We start from the raw sequence: 17,070 nt of genomic DNA, 5'->3' as shown, positions 1-17,070 counted from the left end.
CCCCCCCACCCCCGCACCTCTTGAAAGTGAAGTGCGACCTGGGGCCGGCCCCTGACCCCACCTGGTGGGTTCTCCCTGGCACTGGCAGCACATGGACCACTACTCCCGAACCAAAGCCATCGCCGACCAGCTGACCCTCATGGCCAATGGGACGCCTCTCCCAGGTGGGCACTGTGCAACCCGGTACCCCTCCCCCACTGCTGTGTGAGTTTGCCTTTAGCTGCCAATGTTTCTGGTGCCCACCTTCCCCCCAGGGGCACCTCCCCAGGTGCAGTTTTGAGCACTTGCTATGGCCCCCACCCACCGGGGTGAAACAGGCCCAGCTTCTGGCCTCATGTTGCTCAGGGTCTGGTGGGAAAGACGTGGGTCAGCCCTAGTCTCAAGCTCCTTTCTGCCACGCAGTTGGATCCTGTCTTAGGGACTCATTTGGGATAAGAGTAGGAAATTTGGAGTAAGGAATGGGACTTGCTCTTTGACAGGGCCTTGCCAGCTTAGCCATCAGTGACTCCCAGAAGTCAGCCTGGGTTGCCAGAGGAGTGGTGGTAGCATATGGGCAAGTGGCACCGTGGCTAAGTGCCCACACAGTGGTCTCAGGCTGAGGAGCTCCGAGTCCCAGCTCCACCACCCCTTGGCTCTATCTCAAGAACTGGGGTACAGGCCTGAGGTGCAGGGGGTAAGAGGACTCACCAGACACAGAGTGCTGAGGGGAGCAGTGGGGAGACAGCAGAGGTCTGCTGCGCCATGTGGGTCAGCTCCCTGGCCGGGGATCGAACTCAGTGCTGTAGTGGCTGCAGACAGCTTCACAGGGCTGCGCTTAACCCCTTGTGCCATGAGGGAGACCCACAAGCTAACTTTCTATGCAAAAGTCTCAACGACTTCACTGCATCCACTTGAGATAAGAACCTTGGGCATCCCTTGCTCTGCAAACTCAGGAGCCTGATCCAGATAAATCCCTTGCTGTCCAGATTATCACTGTTGGTTCTGAGAAACTTAGAAGTCAAAAAGAATAAGGAAACTTGGTTCCCTTTGCTGTCTAAACTCAGGAGCCATGTGGATTTGGAAAGCAAAGGAGGCTTGAAGTTATAATCCTCGAATTGACGGGGAAGAAAAATGAGGTTGAGAGGCTGACAGACTTAGCTCCAGGTCACATAGCCATTAGGCATCAGAGGTGGGATTTGAACACCAACGGGAGAGGGGCTAACCCAGAGCCTGGCCACAGCTACGCGGGACTCCAAGTTCAGAGACCCCTGAAGAGCCTTTTCCCTAAAATCCCACCCCACCCCACCCAGTCACCCTGGGCCTGCCAGGTCTGGGCCTATGGTCCCAGCAGGGTGTCCGAGGGGGTTGACCTGTGCAGTGCAATCCTGTTCTCTCCCTGGGGCCTCCCCAGCGGACCCAGCAGCCTGCAAACCAGACACCTAATCCTCTTGCCCAGAATTATTTATACAAGAACCCCCTGCTTTCTGTGGGCAGGAGAGTCATGGATACCCTGGCCCGGCCCTCAGGGCCCTGTGCCCCACGGCCACATCAGTTGCAACCTGACCACCCCCACCATGCCCAGGTGACTGAGAAGTTAAAAATAGCAGCAGGCTGTTTCCAGAATAGCTCACCTGATAGCTGCCTTCCAGGAGCCCAGCCCTGGGGGATTTCCCCTCCTGGTGTCTAGGACTTTGCCCCTAACCTGGGTCCTGGAGCAGAGCCCTGACCATGCAGGTCCCTGTCTGTGGATGCATCTGTGTCCTCCTGCCTGGGGGTGGATTTCATGTCCTGGGGCTTAAAACCACCTGGTTAAGAGGTCACACAAGCGTGTGCCTTCAGCTGTGCAGCCGAGGTCTGAAGGGTAGTGTGGGCCGGCCGCTCTGCCTCCCAGGCCTGGGGAGGACCCTTCCTTGTTTCTTTGGGTGCATGGCTGATCGCTCCAATTTCTGCCTCTGACTTTACATGACCTTCTCCTCTGTGAGTCTCTTAGGAGGATGCTAGACCCGCCCCTTGGATTCAGGGCCCACCCCTTCAGCCAGAATGACTTCGTTTTGAGCTCCTTAATTACATCTGCAAAGACCCCTTTCCAAAAAAAAAAAAAAAAAGACCCTTTTCCATAGAAGGTCATAGCCACATGCTCCAGGATGTGGGCACATCTTTTTGGGGGGGCTGCCGCTCAACCCAATGACGAGGCGTCATTGTAAAGTGAGGGTGCTGGAAAGGGAGCAGGGTGTTTGATGATGGCCCAGGGCCCCTGATCCTGGCTATTTGATGGGGGAAGCGCTCTCACACTGGAAGGATAGGGAGTAACTTCTGACCCGCAGACCTTGGCAAGGACAGGTGGGGGGAGCCGCTGCTGTCACTGTCCTTAGAATGGGGCCACTTCTGGGAGGCAGGGGCCGGCCTCAGTGGTGCCACTCTGGGGCACAACTTGTCCTTGGCCCACTGGCATACCTGGTCAGGGGAGAGCAGCACATTGAGGCTGAGAGCCCCAGCCCTGCAGAAGTGGCGGGGCCCCAAAGGAAGGGGCCTTCTGGTCTCAGCGGGTGGCCAATTTGGGCTTCCCAAGTTGGGGTGCAGGCCCCCTGGGACCCTGAGTTCAGAAGGTGGGTTGGACATCTTCCGGGAGAAGCCTAGTAATTTACCAAAAGTAATTTTTTTTAAAGATTTATTTATTTATTCATACAGAACTGGGGTACAGGCCAGAGATGCGGAGGGTGAGAGGATTCACCAGAGACAGAGTGGGGAGCAGAACAGACAGATGGAGGAAGTACACTGCTGAGGGGAGCAGCGGGCGGGTCAGGAGAGGTCTGCTGTACCATGTGGTCTCCTCCAGGGCAGGCGGGGATCGAGCTCATGCGGAAGTGGCTTTAGCTTCTTTGTGCTGTGCTTTAACCCACTGCGCCACCAGGGAGGGCCCAAAAGTAATTTTTAATTGTTAAAAGATCTTAAATGCAAGTGAATCGTTGGAGTAAACCGGATGTTGTGTGGGCTATTTAAGACTTAAAAGAAATACATATGTGGCAGCCCTTTAGGCTGTACCCCCAGACTGCCTGGGAGACGTGTCACCGCTTCCTCTAGGAGGACCCCTCGGCAGACAACTCGGGGACCCCTGCACTAAGTGATGCTGTGGTCATGGGGGACCCGCTGGCACAGAGCAGTGAGAATGAGCAGGCCAGGCCCCAGCCTTTGAGCTGGTCTAGTCCTTTCTCCATTGGAGTTCTGGAAAGTGTAACTGGTAACCACTGCGATGTTCTAGGTGAGGAGACCATGGCTGAGGGAGCCGAAAGCCCAGGGTCCATTCGTTGGTGTTTGGCTCACCAGGAGGCGGGGGGTGAGGGGAGTCTGGGCTCTGGTCCCCCATCTCACCCCACTGCACGGGTCACGTGCCCCTCAGGAGCACATCCCTCCCTGAGCCGGGGTGCTGTGATCCATAGAACAGGGGTGGTGACAGCTCCGCCTTTTCCAGACCCCTGAAGGGGACACCCGGGCCCCTGAGCTCCAGGCAGGAGAAGCAGCCCTGACTCCGCGGAGTCCTGAGCTACCAGCAGTCAGGAAAGGAAGCGCAGCCGCTGGCCTCAGGGAGTGGGCGCCTCCGTGAGATGGGTGCAGTAGGACCCCGGCCCCGGACAGAGCTCGGGCCTGGACAGAGCTCGGTCTGCTAGTGGTCTGCTAGTGCCAAGAAGCCTCACAGGCCGCACAGACATTGGCATCAAGGTCTGGCCTGTTACCGAGTGTCCGGCGAGTGTCGTGAGCGTGGCAACCTTTTCTCGGGCAGACTTGGGCTCACCACGGCAGCCCACCCAGGGCCCAGTGGCCAGCAGTGGTGGAGGAGTTGTTGAATAACTAACTGAGCAATTGAGAATAACGAATTAAACGAGGAAACCCCAAGGCCTCGTCTTCCCACTGATCTGCCTGAGTAAGGGGCAGGAGCTGTGGCCAGTCATTCTGCACCTTCTCTGCCGGTGCGCCCCTCCCAGGGCCCTGACCACCCCGCCCTGTGTCCTAGGAGGAGGAACTCTCCGCACGTGTGTGCTCCGGCCTCCAGGGATCTACGGCCCTGAAGAGCAGAGGCACCTGCCCCGCGTGGCGGTACGTCACCCCGGCCCGGGCCTGTGGCTCAGCAGGAGTCAGTCTTGGGGCCGTGCTCCCAGCCCAGGAACCCCGGTTTCGGAGATGCCCCTGCTCCCCCCACCCCCCATGAGGTGCACCGGACACGGAGCTCTCCGTTTACAACAGCCAGACCTAGGCATGGGGCTGGAGATGTGACCCCACAGAACACACAGGGACCTGTCACCCCTACTCAGATGCAGACCTCCAGCACAAGGTCTTCTGGCTGAAAGCCTCTCCCCAGAGAGGGCCAGGCACCAGGAACATGGTGTTGAGGCTCAGGCCCTGTTCTCAGTCTTTTCACAGATACCACAGTACAGATTCAGTGTGGGGAGGGCGATGTTGAGGGGAGAACAGGAAGATGGGAGCCCTGAAGAGAGGGCCTGGCAGGGGAGATCCAGGGGGCCTTCCTGGAGGAAGTGATGTTTCTACTCTTTAGAAAGAGACTTTCAAGGAAAGGGCAGAGAGATGGGCATCCAGATAGAGGAGACAGCTTGGGCACAACCCTGGACATGAGAAAGCTCTGTAAAGGTGTATGGGCAAATCAGTGAACAAGCAGACAGTTCCCACCCCGTGGGGTTCATGTTCTCATACGGGGATCAGTAAGTAGTCGAAGGTGCCAGGTCCTCTGGAGAAAAAGGAGACGTGAAGGAGGGTGAGGGAGCTGGGAGGCCAGTTCAGGGGCCACCTCACTGAGCGGGGACACAGGGCCACGACTTGAAGGAGGTCACTGAGTGTCTGGAGCTCTCCAGGCGGAGGAGCCGCTAATCCCGGGCCCAAGGAGGGGTCCGGCCACTGTCCCTGTGAGAGTAATCATGGTGAGCAGGAGGTGGCCCCAGGGAAGCTCCTCAGGACCATTGCAGGCCTCCAGCTTCCCACCTGGCAGGATGGGCCTTCCCGAAAGTTCTGGGCAGGGGAGACCCAGGATCTGGCACAGGGCCTAAGAGGATGCCCTAGGCGGTGAGGAGAACAGGCCACGGTTGGTGGGGGGATGGAGAAGCAGGGACCAGTTAGGAGGCTGTTTTGGTTGCCCAGGGGCAGGGGAGAGCGCTCTGGAGCTGGAAGAAGTGATGACTCTGAAGGTTTTGATGGTGAGCCAGCTGGGCCACAGTGGTGGACTGTGCAGTGAGACCAGGGCAGCCAGAGGTGGCTCCTGAGGTTTCAACCCGACCTCCACTGAGGTGGGGGAGTGGGGGAGCAGGGTGCAGGGGAGTGGGATCAGGCGCTTACTCTGGCAGTTTTTGTGGTCCCGGGACACCCAGGTGGAGTTGTGGGGAAGGCGCAGGGCTGGGACTTTGGGAGGGGTCAGTGCATGGATAGAGCTTAAGCCGCTGGGCTTGGCCCTGGGCTCACTCCCCTCCCCCGCCACCAGAGCCACATCAAGAAGAGGCTGTTCATATTCCGATTTGGGGACCACAGGACGCGGATGAACTGGGTGCACGTACACAACCTGGTGCAGGCTCACGTGCTGGCCGCTGAGGCCCTCACCGCGGCAAAGGGCTACGTGGCTGTGAGTGGCACCCCAGGGGCTGCAGGTGGGGTGCCTCTCCTGGGGATTCCTGGTTCACCCCAACTCAAGATAGCTGGCAGGACAGTCTGCCCAAGGAAGCTGATTGGCTGGGGTGGGGGGCGAAATAGGAAGGGTGTTCAGAGACCCATAAGCTCCTTGCAAACACCCTGTGAAGTAGCGTTGTTGATTCCAGAGTAAGTGTCACCACATGCTAAGGGTGTTGCAGATGTTGTCACGATTACACTTGACAGCAGCCCAAGAGGAAGATCCCATTAGTTTGCTCCCATGTCTCAGATAAAGAAACAGAGAGGTTAAGTGACTCCATCAAGCTCACACAGCTAGTGAGTGTGGCGGCCCCAAGCTTCAAAGGTGGTGGCCTTTGAAGGACCGGGGTTGTGATTTCTTCGAGAACTGTGGTGGGGCAGTTGCTGGGGGTGATCTGGAAGGGCGGGGCTAGTCTGCTGGCCCATGCCTGACCGTCACTCTCCCTGGTGTCCCCCCAGAGTGGACAGGCATACTACATCAACGACGGGGACAGCGTCAACCTCTTCGAGTGGATGGCCCCGCTGGTAGGCACCCAGACACCGCCCCCACCCTCTCTGTTACGCTTTCTGACTTCCCCCAAATCGGAAGATTTCACATGAAAAACCTGTTCTGGCCACAGCGTGCTTGGGCCACGTGGAAACTGACTGGAGGTTCTTGGCTGTCCCTCTGGGGGTTCATGTCTCCCCAGTTTGCCATAATGCCTCCCAGCCTGCTTCCCGATTTATCTGGACTGTTCATCCTGGAGCTGTGTCCTCTCCGGGGCCCACGGGCTCCCTTGGGGTTCCAGGCCCCTGGCAGGGTGGGCCAGAATCCCTGTACTGGGGGGCACATGGTGGGGACTTCAGCCCCTCCAGCATCAACCTTAGCAGCTTCACTGCAGTAACTCATATCCTGCGTAATTCACCTATTTAGGCGTAATTCAAGGATATAATAAGTCTAGAACATCGTTATCATCCAAAAAAATAGCCTCCTCCAGAATAACCATCAGCAGTTGCTCCTGTTTATACCTTCCAGCCCTTCAGTTACAGCAATTTCCCAGAGAAATCAGACGACACTCAGAGAGGTGGAGACAGATTTACTTGTCACCCCGGTGGGCTCAGGGGGATCTGGGATCGGCCCCAAAAGGCTGAGCCCCGAGTTACAGGAGTGGTCAGGTTTTACACAGACATAAGAGAAACCTGTCATCCCATCCATCAGAGCATAAGCCTTCTTTATAGTTTGGGGAGGGGTCAAGGTCGCCACACTAGCACTGTGGACAAGCAGCCCTCTGAGGGAACTTTCTGCTCCCACAAGCAGCGGGATCCAAGCAACAGACTCCCCCATGCAGCAGGCCCTGGGCAGTAGCAGGCCCTAAACAGCAGACCCGGGAGGCTTCCCGCTTCACTGAGAAGCTCTGCTCTCTGTCTCGTGGATCTGCCTGTTCCGGGCACGTCGTGTGACCTTGTTTCTGGCTCCTTTCCTAGTTCCACGTTTTCATCCGTGCTGCAGCACATGTCAACTCGGTATTTGGTCTTTTTATTGCCCAAAGATAGCCCATTCTAGGCCACACTTTGTTTATCATCAGCTGGTAGAAAGGTGGGTTTCTCTGCATTTGGCTATTGTGTGACGCTGCCCGGAACATGTGTGTACATGTGTTTACATGGGCACACGCTCTCACTTCTCTTGGGCACAGACCTAGGAGTCGATTTGTTGGGTCACATGGGGATTCCATGTACAAGTTTTTGAGGAATCGCCAGACCGTTTTCCAAAAGAGCTGCACCGGTTTACATTCTCACCAGCAGTGTGCGAAGGCTCCGTTTCCTCCAGCTTGTTTCTGTCTTTTTCACCTGGAGAGTTTTTATACAAGTGGGCACCGTGTGCCAGCCCATCTCTTTAGCCTCCTCTACCATCCTCCATGCATATGCCATCTGGCTTTCTTTAGGAACAGAAAACCCAATTCTAGAAAAATCAGAGTCTACAGAATTTCCTTGGCCCGTCTTGGGCAGCCAGATGTAGACAATTAATCAATGTGATCTCAAATTAAATCCACCCCATGCTTTAAGTTCCTACTTGAGTTTTCCAGGTCAAGCGGTCGGTTTCCCATCAAGACAGTGTCAGGGTTGGGACCGGCTTTGGGCTCAGCCCCCTTGGGTGGATGGGTGAGGGAGGGGGATGGGGACAGCCTGAAGGACGTGGTCTCATCTCAGGCTGTGTTTCTTTACAGTTTGAGAAACTGGGGTACAGCCAGCCCTGGATCAAGGTACCTACTTCCTGGGTTTACCTGGCAGGTAAGGAAAGGAGTATGAATTCTAGAAACCTTCCACGTGGTATGTACAGGTGTTATGTGATTTTTCAACCCAGGGCCAGGACTGGGCTGAGGAAAGAGAGAGGTTCTGAGGCTGCAGAACTGAAGGAGACCCTCACAGAGTCCAGGTGCTACAGGCCAGTCCGCACTTGGCTGGGCAGAAAGTTAATGCCCCTTAAATTCTGCACCCTGGGCACCCCACTCCCCTCACCTTAGCCCTGGCCCTGTTTAAACCCAGCCAGCCTGCTTGGGGGTGTCTCCAGGCCCATTGTGAGGATGAGGGCCCTGAGGGCCCCCAGTGAGTGACCTCTCCCTAGTGTCGCGGTGGGAAGGTTGGAGAGGCAGAATCACACCTGGGCTGGGCTGACCCCAAAGCCCACGCTCAGCCTGGTGGCCTTGTGCTGGACAGCATTGTGCGAGTCAGGAGAGGGGGTCGGGGCTGCTCAGCCCCCCCGGACCCCCCTCCCCCGAGGCCCCAGGCCCCTTGCAGTGATGCCTGCTTGGGATAGGTGGCAAGGTTGTCACTTTCTGACAGTAGCTTCTGCTTGGCCTGAAGTCAGTACTGCTCCACCCCGGTGGCCCAGCTGCTGCCCCTACTCCCGCCCCAGCATCCCCTGCTGGCCTCCTTCCAGCCTGAGTTGACATCAGACCTGGAGTGACCTCAAGTCACAAAGAGCTGGACCTACGCTTGCCGTTTCAAGCAGGGGTTCCACCATGGAGGCTCCGCGCAGCTTCGCCCCGTGATTCACGCTCCTTGATCCCCAGCTGAGTAAAGAGCAGCCTCAGGCTTATGTGCAAATGTCCAGTTCCCAGTGAGCTAACAAACTCCCCGGTCCTTAACCTGGCTGCCCAGGAGACTTTTCTGGGAATTTTTCAAATACAGAAAACTGTGCCAGCGGGAAGCACCACTGGGGGCCGGGAAGCATCAGCACTTTTTTTTTTTTTTAAGAGTTTTTTTATTTATGCACAGAACTGGGCAAAGGCCAGAGGTGCAGGGGGTGAGAGGACTCACTAGAGACAGAGTGGGGGGCAGAACAGGCCGACAGCAAAGTACACTGCTGAGGGGAGCGGGCAGGGGGCGAGGGTCTGCTGCGCCCTGTGGGTCAGCTCCCTGGCCAAGTATTGAACTCAGGCTGTGGCCAGCTTCCCAGTGCTGAGCTTGAACCCGTTGCGCCACCAGGGAGGGCCCTGCATCAGCACTTCTTAAAGTGGTCAGTGGGCAGCCCAGCCTGAGAGCCACCCTCCAGTCCTTCTACCCGAGAGAGCAGAGTGGGGTAGAAGAGAGGGCGAGAGGAGCGAGAGGAGCACGATTATGGAGATGAGCTTGAATGTGTTCAGATTTATTTTAAAACACCAGTCCTGACTTGGGACACATTTCACAGCCCGCCAACCTGCCCCCACACCCTCGAGCGTACTGAGAGCTTGCTGATTTAAAGAAATCCAAGGCCAGGATGTTTGGGCAAAGTGAAGACTCCCCTGGCAAAGCACATAATGCCCCAAGGGCTCCCTCCAGGGGGCCCCTGCCCAGGGCCTGGGTGAGGCACCCCGTCACTGGCCCCCCTCTCCCGCAGCTGCCGTGATGGAGTATCTGCACCTGGCCCTGAGGCCCCTCTGCAGCATCCCACCACTGCTCACCCGGAGCGAGGTAAGTCGGGGCGGCTGGGGGCCCCTGCAAGCAGCACCCTCTCCTCCCTGCCCACCCTGCTCCAGCCCCGCCCTGCCACCAGCCCTCCTCCTTTCAACCATATCTCGATGCCTGTCGATGCCTGTCTGAGGCCTCAGGACCTCAGCGCCCCCAGATCTGGTGCTGGCTCCTCTGGGACCAGGGATCAAACTCGCACTGCAGGGACTGCTCGCCTGCAGTGCTGCGCTATATAGAACCCACTGAGCCACCAGAGAGGGCCCTGTTTTGCTTTGGTGAGGTTTATGTCATTGTATGTTTCAGGGGCACTGCCTCTTACCTCTTCAAATATATGTCACCACTCTATGACCCCCAATAACTCTCTACTACCGTCCATTGGACACCCCCACCCATTGCTCCCAACCTCACCCCTGCATGTGCAAAGAGAGGATGTTTTAATGTAGGTTGTAACCAGTAAAACAAGTGGTGCCTGGTGTTATTTGCCAAATCCTTCCAGTCTACTCTCTCATTTGATTCATAAATTAGGAGGTGCAAAAGATGAGGATCTCATTTTAGGATGAGAGGCTGGGCACTAAGGAGTTAAGTGATCTGTCCAAGATCACACTCTTTTGGAACTGACTTCACCCTCCAAGCTCCAGTGCTCTCTAGCTAGGGAAATGGAGAATGGGGGGAGCAAGTCCCAGGAGTCCCCATTTAAACCATCCAGACCAGCAGAGGGAAGGGAATGATGAGTGGTGACCATATGGCAGCCGCTGTGCTTTATCTCGTTTCATCTTCACTTCTACTCTAAATTGTGCCTTCTCTTATCTCCACTTTCAGAGAAGGAAATGCACTTCGGTTGCATCGCTGATTCCAATTCAGACCAGGTCCCAATCATTTCCTAACCACTTAGCTTATGCAATGCTTTGGAAATCGGATCATGTAAAACAGCCACCACCGTGGGGATGAGTGGTGGGGGGGGGAGCTACCTTGCACTCAGACTAGTTCAGTTCTGTGCAGAGGACTCCTAGTTAACCGGGTTCGTTTCTGGGCGCTGTGACTTGGGTGCCCTCTGCTGGCCAGTCTGTGACATAGCAGCCAGCCCTCTCGTTTGACTTGACGGCTTCTTTCTTTCATTCAACTTGTGTGAAGCACCTACTGCGTGTCCAGCCACTTTGCTAAACAATAGAAGCAAAAGAGCATCTACTCCAAGTTACTCACAGTCCACAGGGAAAAGGCAACCAGTAATGAGGCTCAACACACCGTGATAGGGCTATTCTGGGGGAATTAGGAAGAACTTGAGAGCCATCGACACCAAAGTCAGTTCTCTGGCAGTCGAGAGCCCTTCCAAAAGGGATGACATGTCAACCTGAAGTGTGGTAACAATGTGTGCCAGGATTTGCTTATCTGGTTCACAGGTGTATCCTCCCAAAGCTTTGATCCTACTAGCTAGGCCAAAAATGAGCAAGAATTGATCTCTCTCACCACACCCCCCCAAGAACTCAGGACAAGGGGCCTAACCCCAGTGGTGTTTCAATGCCATGAGAGAATCAGGCAGCTTGTGGACTCTTTCCCAATGTACAGCTGAGGATTCAGAGGACAGGCATCTTCCTAGTCAACTTAGCATAGCAGGGAAGATGGTGGGCTGGACTGGGGGGTGGTGGGGGGAGTCACTTAACCTTTTTGGTCTTCAACTTTCAAACATGTACAGAAGAAGCAGTGCTCTCAGAGAACTAAATGAGACAGGCCTAGAAAGATTCAGCGCAGGCTAGTTACAGTGTGAGTTCTGCAATTGACAGCTGTGCCCCCTTCCCCCAAGAAATCTAGCAGAAGCCTTGGAGAGTAATTCCTTCTGCATAACTGAATTCCTCCTCGGGTAGGGAAACTTAGTGAATCAACCAGGGCTGAGGCCGGCCCTGGGGCCCGCCTGGCCAGTCTGGATCTGGGCGGGAAGCTGTGAGCCTTTCTAGGAGGCATTACCCCCACCCAGAACACTCGATCCAGACTACAAACCGGACACCTAAGAATGTATCAAGGGCGGCCCAAGTCCTAGGCCTGGAAAGGGGACGCACAGACGGTTCTCTGAGGAGTGCAGCAGGGTGAGGGAACTGCAGGAAAGGCGTCCTGCGGAGGGGGGGGGGCTAAAGAAAAGGGACACGGAGGAGGACGGGAGTCTTCCCTGAAGAGGCCTGCAGGAGCAAGACCCAGCCCAGGGGGTCTTTTAAATCGCCCTGCGCTGGAAGGGAAAGCCCTGCCTTCTCCCCATTCCCAGAGAAAAGGTGAGGGGCCTCCCACCCCCACCAGTCCCGCCTCCTCCCCGCAGGTGCGCAGCGTGGCCGTGACGCACACCTTCCGCATCGCCAAGGCGCGGGCCCAGCTCGGCTACGCGCCGGACAAGTTCAGCTTCGCCGACGCGGTGGAGCGGTACGTGCAGTCCACTGCCGGACGGCGCCGTGGCTCCGCGGCGCGGACGCTCCTGCGGCTGCTGCTCGCCCTGCTGCTGCTCCTAGGCCTGCTCGCCCTGGCCCTACGCTTCCTCGGCCTGGAGCCGTCCTTGCTCTGATCAGCCGCCCTTGCCCCTGACCCTGGGACTCGCCCCAGCCCCTGTCCAGTCCTCCAGACTTGCAGCCCGGCGAGTCCCGGCCCCGCCCCTGACCCGCCCTCCGAGTCCTGGCCTTGCCTCGCTCTCCTCCGGACTGCCGGGTTATTGACAAGCCTGCTCCGCCTTCTGAGCCTTCTCCCCGGCCCGGCCCCTGACTCTCCCCGACTCCGGATTCTCCCCACTCCGGCTCCACCCAGCCTCTGGTCCTGCAGGTACCTCTAGGTCTCTCTTCCGGGAATTGGCCCCGCCCCTGTACGTGTTGACCCCGCCCCTCCTTGGCCACGCCCCTGACCACGCCCCCTGGACTCCGGTTAGGGTCGGCGCGTGCTGAGCAGCGCTCTGGATGTCTGCTGCTGGCTCCCCCCCCCCCCCCGACCCCGCTCCCCCGCAACGTCGTCGCTGACCGAGCTTCTGGGGGTCTTGGATTAGAACCATTCTAGGAGGGTTGCTTTTGATCCGCTCCTGCCCTAACGTTCCGGGATGGCTCACTCTCCGGTGGCCAGTGTTGAGGGACCCAAGCTGCCTTGCCCAGCGTGGCCTTTTGGGGTTTCCGGTTTCCGCGTCTTGGGATGACTCAGCATAGCGGGCACAGTGTCCGGTACCAACCTCGATATCAAAGGGGAAAAAAGAGGAAAGCCTTTTAAGAAACTAGGCTTTTTTTTTTTTTTTTAAGTACCAGTGTAGCTATAATGGGAAGAATTAGAACTTAAGGCATATTTTATGTTTTACTGTTGCCTCTCTGTTTATGCAGGAAACCATGGCCGTCACCATGCCCTTAATGTGTATTTTTTAAAAAGATTTATGTATGGCCAGAGGTGGGAGTGGGGTGAGAGGGTTCACCAGAGACAGAGTGAGGAGCAAATGAGACAGATCTACTGAAATAAGCTGCTGAGGGGAAGCGGTGGGGGAGACAGGAGAGGTCTGCTGGCCCTGTGGGTCAGCTCCCTGGCCCGGGATTGAATTCCTGCTGCAGTGGCTGCAGAGTTTCATAGTGCTGAGACTTACTAACCCTTGCACCAGGGAGCCCCATGTCTCAAATGTTTAAACTCATAAAATTTCTTAATCCACCCCTGCTCTACGCAGACCTATGCCTGGCTCCCTTCTTGGTATTGGTAGTGGATTCGCGGCATCCTCATGTAAATGTGTCCACCTAGGCTGTCACCGTGTGCACTCACTGAACTGGCCAATTAATCCACAAGCAGAGAAAATCATAAGCCTGCAGAAGCCTGTGGTGGGTTGAGGGAACGGGTCAGTGATTCAGCCTAGGTGGCTGTCCTCAGATTGTGGGCATTAGGGGTGTGTCTGCAAAACAAGGGAAAAACCTGTGAAGCAGCTGAACAGTTAGTTCCTCTTTGCATGTGTGTATGTACTTTTTAAGAGCAATAATAATCCTTTATGCCTATTTAATGTCTGACATTTTGAATGGGACTTTATATGGTCTTACTTTGTTTTGGGGGTTACTCCTATGTACGGTTTATTGTTCTCCTTTTATGAACAAGAAAACGGGTGGGTTGTGTCTCAACCTCAAAGGCTGAAGGAGAATGAGTTACTTCACCCATTTGGAGAAACTGCCCCAGACCCATTTTATTTCTGTTCTTCCGCACCTTGGCCACTTGGCTAGAACACTGGGATGTTGTCAGATCCACAGACCTTGGGCTCCTTCTCAGTAACATACTTGCTTCTGAACTCCCCTTTGATTTTCCTCTCTCTCAATCCTGAGAAATATGTTCTTAGGGCAGGAGAAACAGGCTTTCATTCTTCTAGATCTTTTGTCTGTTGACAAACCTCAACTTTTAAAATCCAAAAGACAAGTCAATTTCTTTGTTTTCTAGATTTTCTAAATCATCTTAGCCCTGAGGCTCTGAAAGAGGATTATCTAAACCTAGACATAGGGGTAGGACGGGGAAGGAATTGGACAGGGGGCAACACAGATCACTAAGTCCAGAAACTTTCTCCCTTTCAAATGTCTTTACACAAAGGAAAAGGAAGTGGTACTATACCCGACAGACCACTGAGTCCCCATTAGGAATTTAAAGGCAACCAGATAACTAGCCCTCCATGAGGTTTTGCTTACTTGGAGCAGAAGCATTAACCATCTTTAGGGGTGCAATTAATGAAATTAGGATGTTTGAGTGTGAAGACACTGCTGCCCCCTTTGCTCTATAGCCTCAGGAGGAACTTCACAAATACACAAGGGACCCCGTAGATCAAACTGAAGACCTAATAGGAGGTGGACCTGTGAAGCTGGTCCTCAAGGTTGATAACCCTACCTGTGGGAGGACCCAGTCCTTGATTGGTCCTGATGCCCCAGTTCTTCCATTGGGTCCTCTGAGACAGCTTCCAGCAACACAAGTTTAAGAAGTCAGACAAAACTCTGCAGGACACATTAGGTCAGAAAGGGACCCTCCCTCAGATCATGATTAAAATCACTCCCACCTAACCTTTGCCTTTGGGAGGTAAACAGGTCCATTCCCAGTGACTTCAGATCTCAAAGTTCTTCTAAATTAAAGGTGCAGGTAGCCTGTTCAAGGTATCTCATTTGTTTCTCTGTCAATAGGGAGTTTTTGTTTCTTTATTGTACTTAACAGTATTGTGTATTTGCGTACTAGGCTGAAAAGTCAAATAGCCTGCGCGGACGTTCCTTCCTTTTCCCTCCCTCCCCATTCCATTAAAAAAGAAAGAAACAGAATCAGAAAGGAGATAAAAAGGAAGACAAGATGTAAAAAACGACGTTTAAAGAAAGCCGAGGGTAGAAAAGTGAGCCCATTTACGGTGTGGCAGCGGTGGGATTCGAACCCACGCCATCGAAATGACTGGAGCCTAAATCCAGCGCCTTAGACCACTCGGCCACGCTACCTCCCGCTCGCAAGCCTCTCCACTCATGCTATATTAGTCTAATGACGTAGCTCCCTACGCCCGGGAGCTCCACCTTTATAGATATGCGCAGGCCCGACATGGTATGGGCGGGGCCTCCTGTGTTTCGTACAAATTAACCCCTAGCTTCCTTGCTCGCCTCTGAGTTCCGGATGCTGCTGTGGTCGGCAATAACAGCTACTGTTTGGAGGCTGCGTTTAAAGGAAAGAAGTTTCCAGTTGATAAACATTAACATTCAGCCCTCACGTAAGTGTGCATTTGCTGTTTGCATGGACATGGTGTATTACTACGGCCCCCTAGGGGCCGCGGGGAGCCCCGGTGTGCTCTGGACCTGGCTGGGGTCCCTGTCCTCTTGACTGTCCACCCTACCTCAGGTTACCGCTGCAGACCTAGGATGTCCCATGGCCTGTAAGAATCTAGGGTCCAGGAAGGGAAATCATCGAGCTGTTAACAGATCACTTGCTTGTGTGGGTTCCCTCCTTCCGAGCTTATGCCTCGGAGAGGGTAAGGAACCCATCTCCACTGCCCCAGCCAGAGCCACCTGCCTCAGCGTCCCAAGACCCAGAGTTCCACTAGGTAGACTATTTCAGGGTTGTTGTTTTTTAATGCAGTAAGTACTGGACAAACATAAATACAGAACAAACCTCTATTTCCTGCTACACAAAAGCTACCATTTTTGCGTATTTCCTTCACTAAAGCAGAAATCAGAAAGAAAACGAACTCTATAGATGAGGTTCAGACCTCCTTGCCATCCCCACATTCTATTCCCTTTCTCCTTCCTCTGAAGTTTCATTATTTCTGCGCACACTTGCCAGTGATCTCTAATAAAGTTTGCTGTTGTCCCTTTTCCTGACTCTCTTCTTTGCTGGAGCAGAGGCCACGTTTTTGTTTGTTTGTTTGTTTTTTTTTTATTTTTCATGCACCTAGGCCTGTCCATGTCCTTAACATCATGTCTAAGGAAAATAAAAATCCAGGGTAGGAAAAGCAGTCAAATAGGTGTAGTAAACTGAACCATCCTCACCCCAAGATGCCCACATCCAGATCCCCTGTGAACTATGACCTGGTGACTTAATAGGAGAGGTTACTTCCAGCTTTGATTAAGTTAAAGCTCTTGAGATGGAAAGAGTAGCCTGGATCATCCGGATGGGCTCAATGTAGTCACAGAGCGGACAGCAGGGAGCAGGCGCCTGAGGGTCAGGGCAGCCTTTGGAGGCGGAAAAGGAAGGAAACTACTTCTTCACCAGAGCTCCAAGAAGGAACATGAGCTGCCTGACACTTTGGTTTTAGGTTTCCAGCCTCAGCTGAAAGACAACTGAATTGTTTTGAGCCACTAAGTTGCTGGTGATTTGTTATAGCTGCAATAGCAAGCAAAAATGGGTGTGAACCCAGGGGCTTCCCAAATCACACCAGCCTGAGCCTTCACTGGCTGTGAGTCCTTAGGGAAAAGATTTCTCTCTGGGCCTCAGATGAGCATCTTTATTAACAGGCTATTCAAGGCACAAGCTTTACTGTGAGGGTGCAATCCATTCATTCTGCAAATAGCACCTTCATGTGTCAAGGGCTCTGTTCTGGGCCCTTGGCCACATCAGAAAACAGAGCAGACAGAGGCTAAATGCTAGCATGTGTTGTGCACTTAAACCAACCCCCAGCACATAGTTGACGGTGGTGGTGACTTGAAGACCTGATCTTCTCCAATCCCCAGTACCTCAGGGTGTCCCACCCCCACCTCGGAGTTCACAGTGGGTCACAGATGACTCAGTGTTGCTCCAGGTACATCTCCCCCACCCCCTGCCTCAAGTAGGTGTTTATGGGCTGCCCCCGGATGCTGGGCCTGTCTAGAGTGTCAGTGCCCAGCAGGCTGGTGATGGGGCCTTGTTCCCCCAATGCTCTATCTCCAGGCCCTAGAATAGTGCTCAAGTCTGTTCCTCGAGCCAGTGGATTCTCAACCTTGGTTAAGAACACCACTCCTCGCTGCGTGGACTTAGAGAAAGTTGGAAGCAGATGATTCTGTCTGGAGCTGCCCAGCATGAGTGTTCGCAGAACTT

The 17,070-nt window shown here is 54.6% G+C and overlaps 2 protein-coding genes and 1 non-coding gene across 3 annotated transcripts in view; 2 read left to right on the top strand and 1 right to left on the bottom strand.

The window, feature by feature from the left end:
* SDR42E2 (short chain dehydrogenase/reductase family 42E, member 2) overlaps nucleotides 1–12,112 on the top strand; it is a 16,464-nt gene extending 4,352 nt beyond the window's left edge. The window contains exons 4-10 of the mRNA XM_004691719.1: nucleotides 89–164; nucleotides 3,989–4,071; nucleotides 5,462–5,599; nucleotides 6,103–6,168; nucleotides 7,848–7,911; nucleotides 9,500–9,573; nucleotides 11,873–12,112. Coding sequence (XP_004691776.1) covers nucleotides 89–164; nucleotides 3,989–4,071; nucleotides 5,462–5,599; nucleotides 6,103–6,168; nucleotides 7,848–7,911; nucleotides 9,500–9,573; nucleotides 11,873–12,112 — 741 coding nt within the window. The remainder of the gene's footprint in view (nucleotides 1–88; nucleotides 165–3,988; nucleotides 4,072–5,461; nucleotides 5,600–6,102; nucleotides 6,169–7,847; nucleotides 7,912–9,499; nucleotides 9,574–11,872) is intronic.
* A 224-nt stretch (nucleotides 12,113–12,336) lies between these two features.
* Nucleotides 12,337–17,070, top strand: part of EEF2K (eukaryotic elongation factor 2 kinase) — a 45,789-nt gene continuing 41,055 nt past the window's right edge. The window contains exon 1 of the mRNA XM_012731985.1: nucleotides 12,337–12,363. The gene's annotated coding sequence lies outside the window, so the exon portion shown is untranslated. The remainder of the gene's footprint in view (nucleotides 12,364–17,070) is intronic.
* TRNAL-UAG lies at nucleotides 14,927–15,008 on the bottom strand. The gene has a single exon. It is a non-coding gene; the product is annotated as a tRNA-Leu (tRNA).

Source organism: Condylura cristata, unplaced genomic scaffold, assembly GCF_000260355.1.
Source record: "Condylura cristata isolate star-nosed mole 26May11 unplaced genomic scaffold, ConCri1.0 scaffold00032, whole genome shotgun sequence".
Lineage (NCBI taxonomy): Eukaryota > Metazoa > Chordata > Mammalia > Eulipotyphla > Talpidae > Condylura > Condylura cristata.
This window is presented reverse-complemented; position numbering and strand designations above follow the sequence as displayed.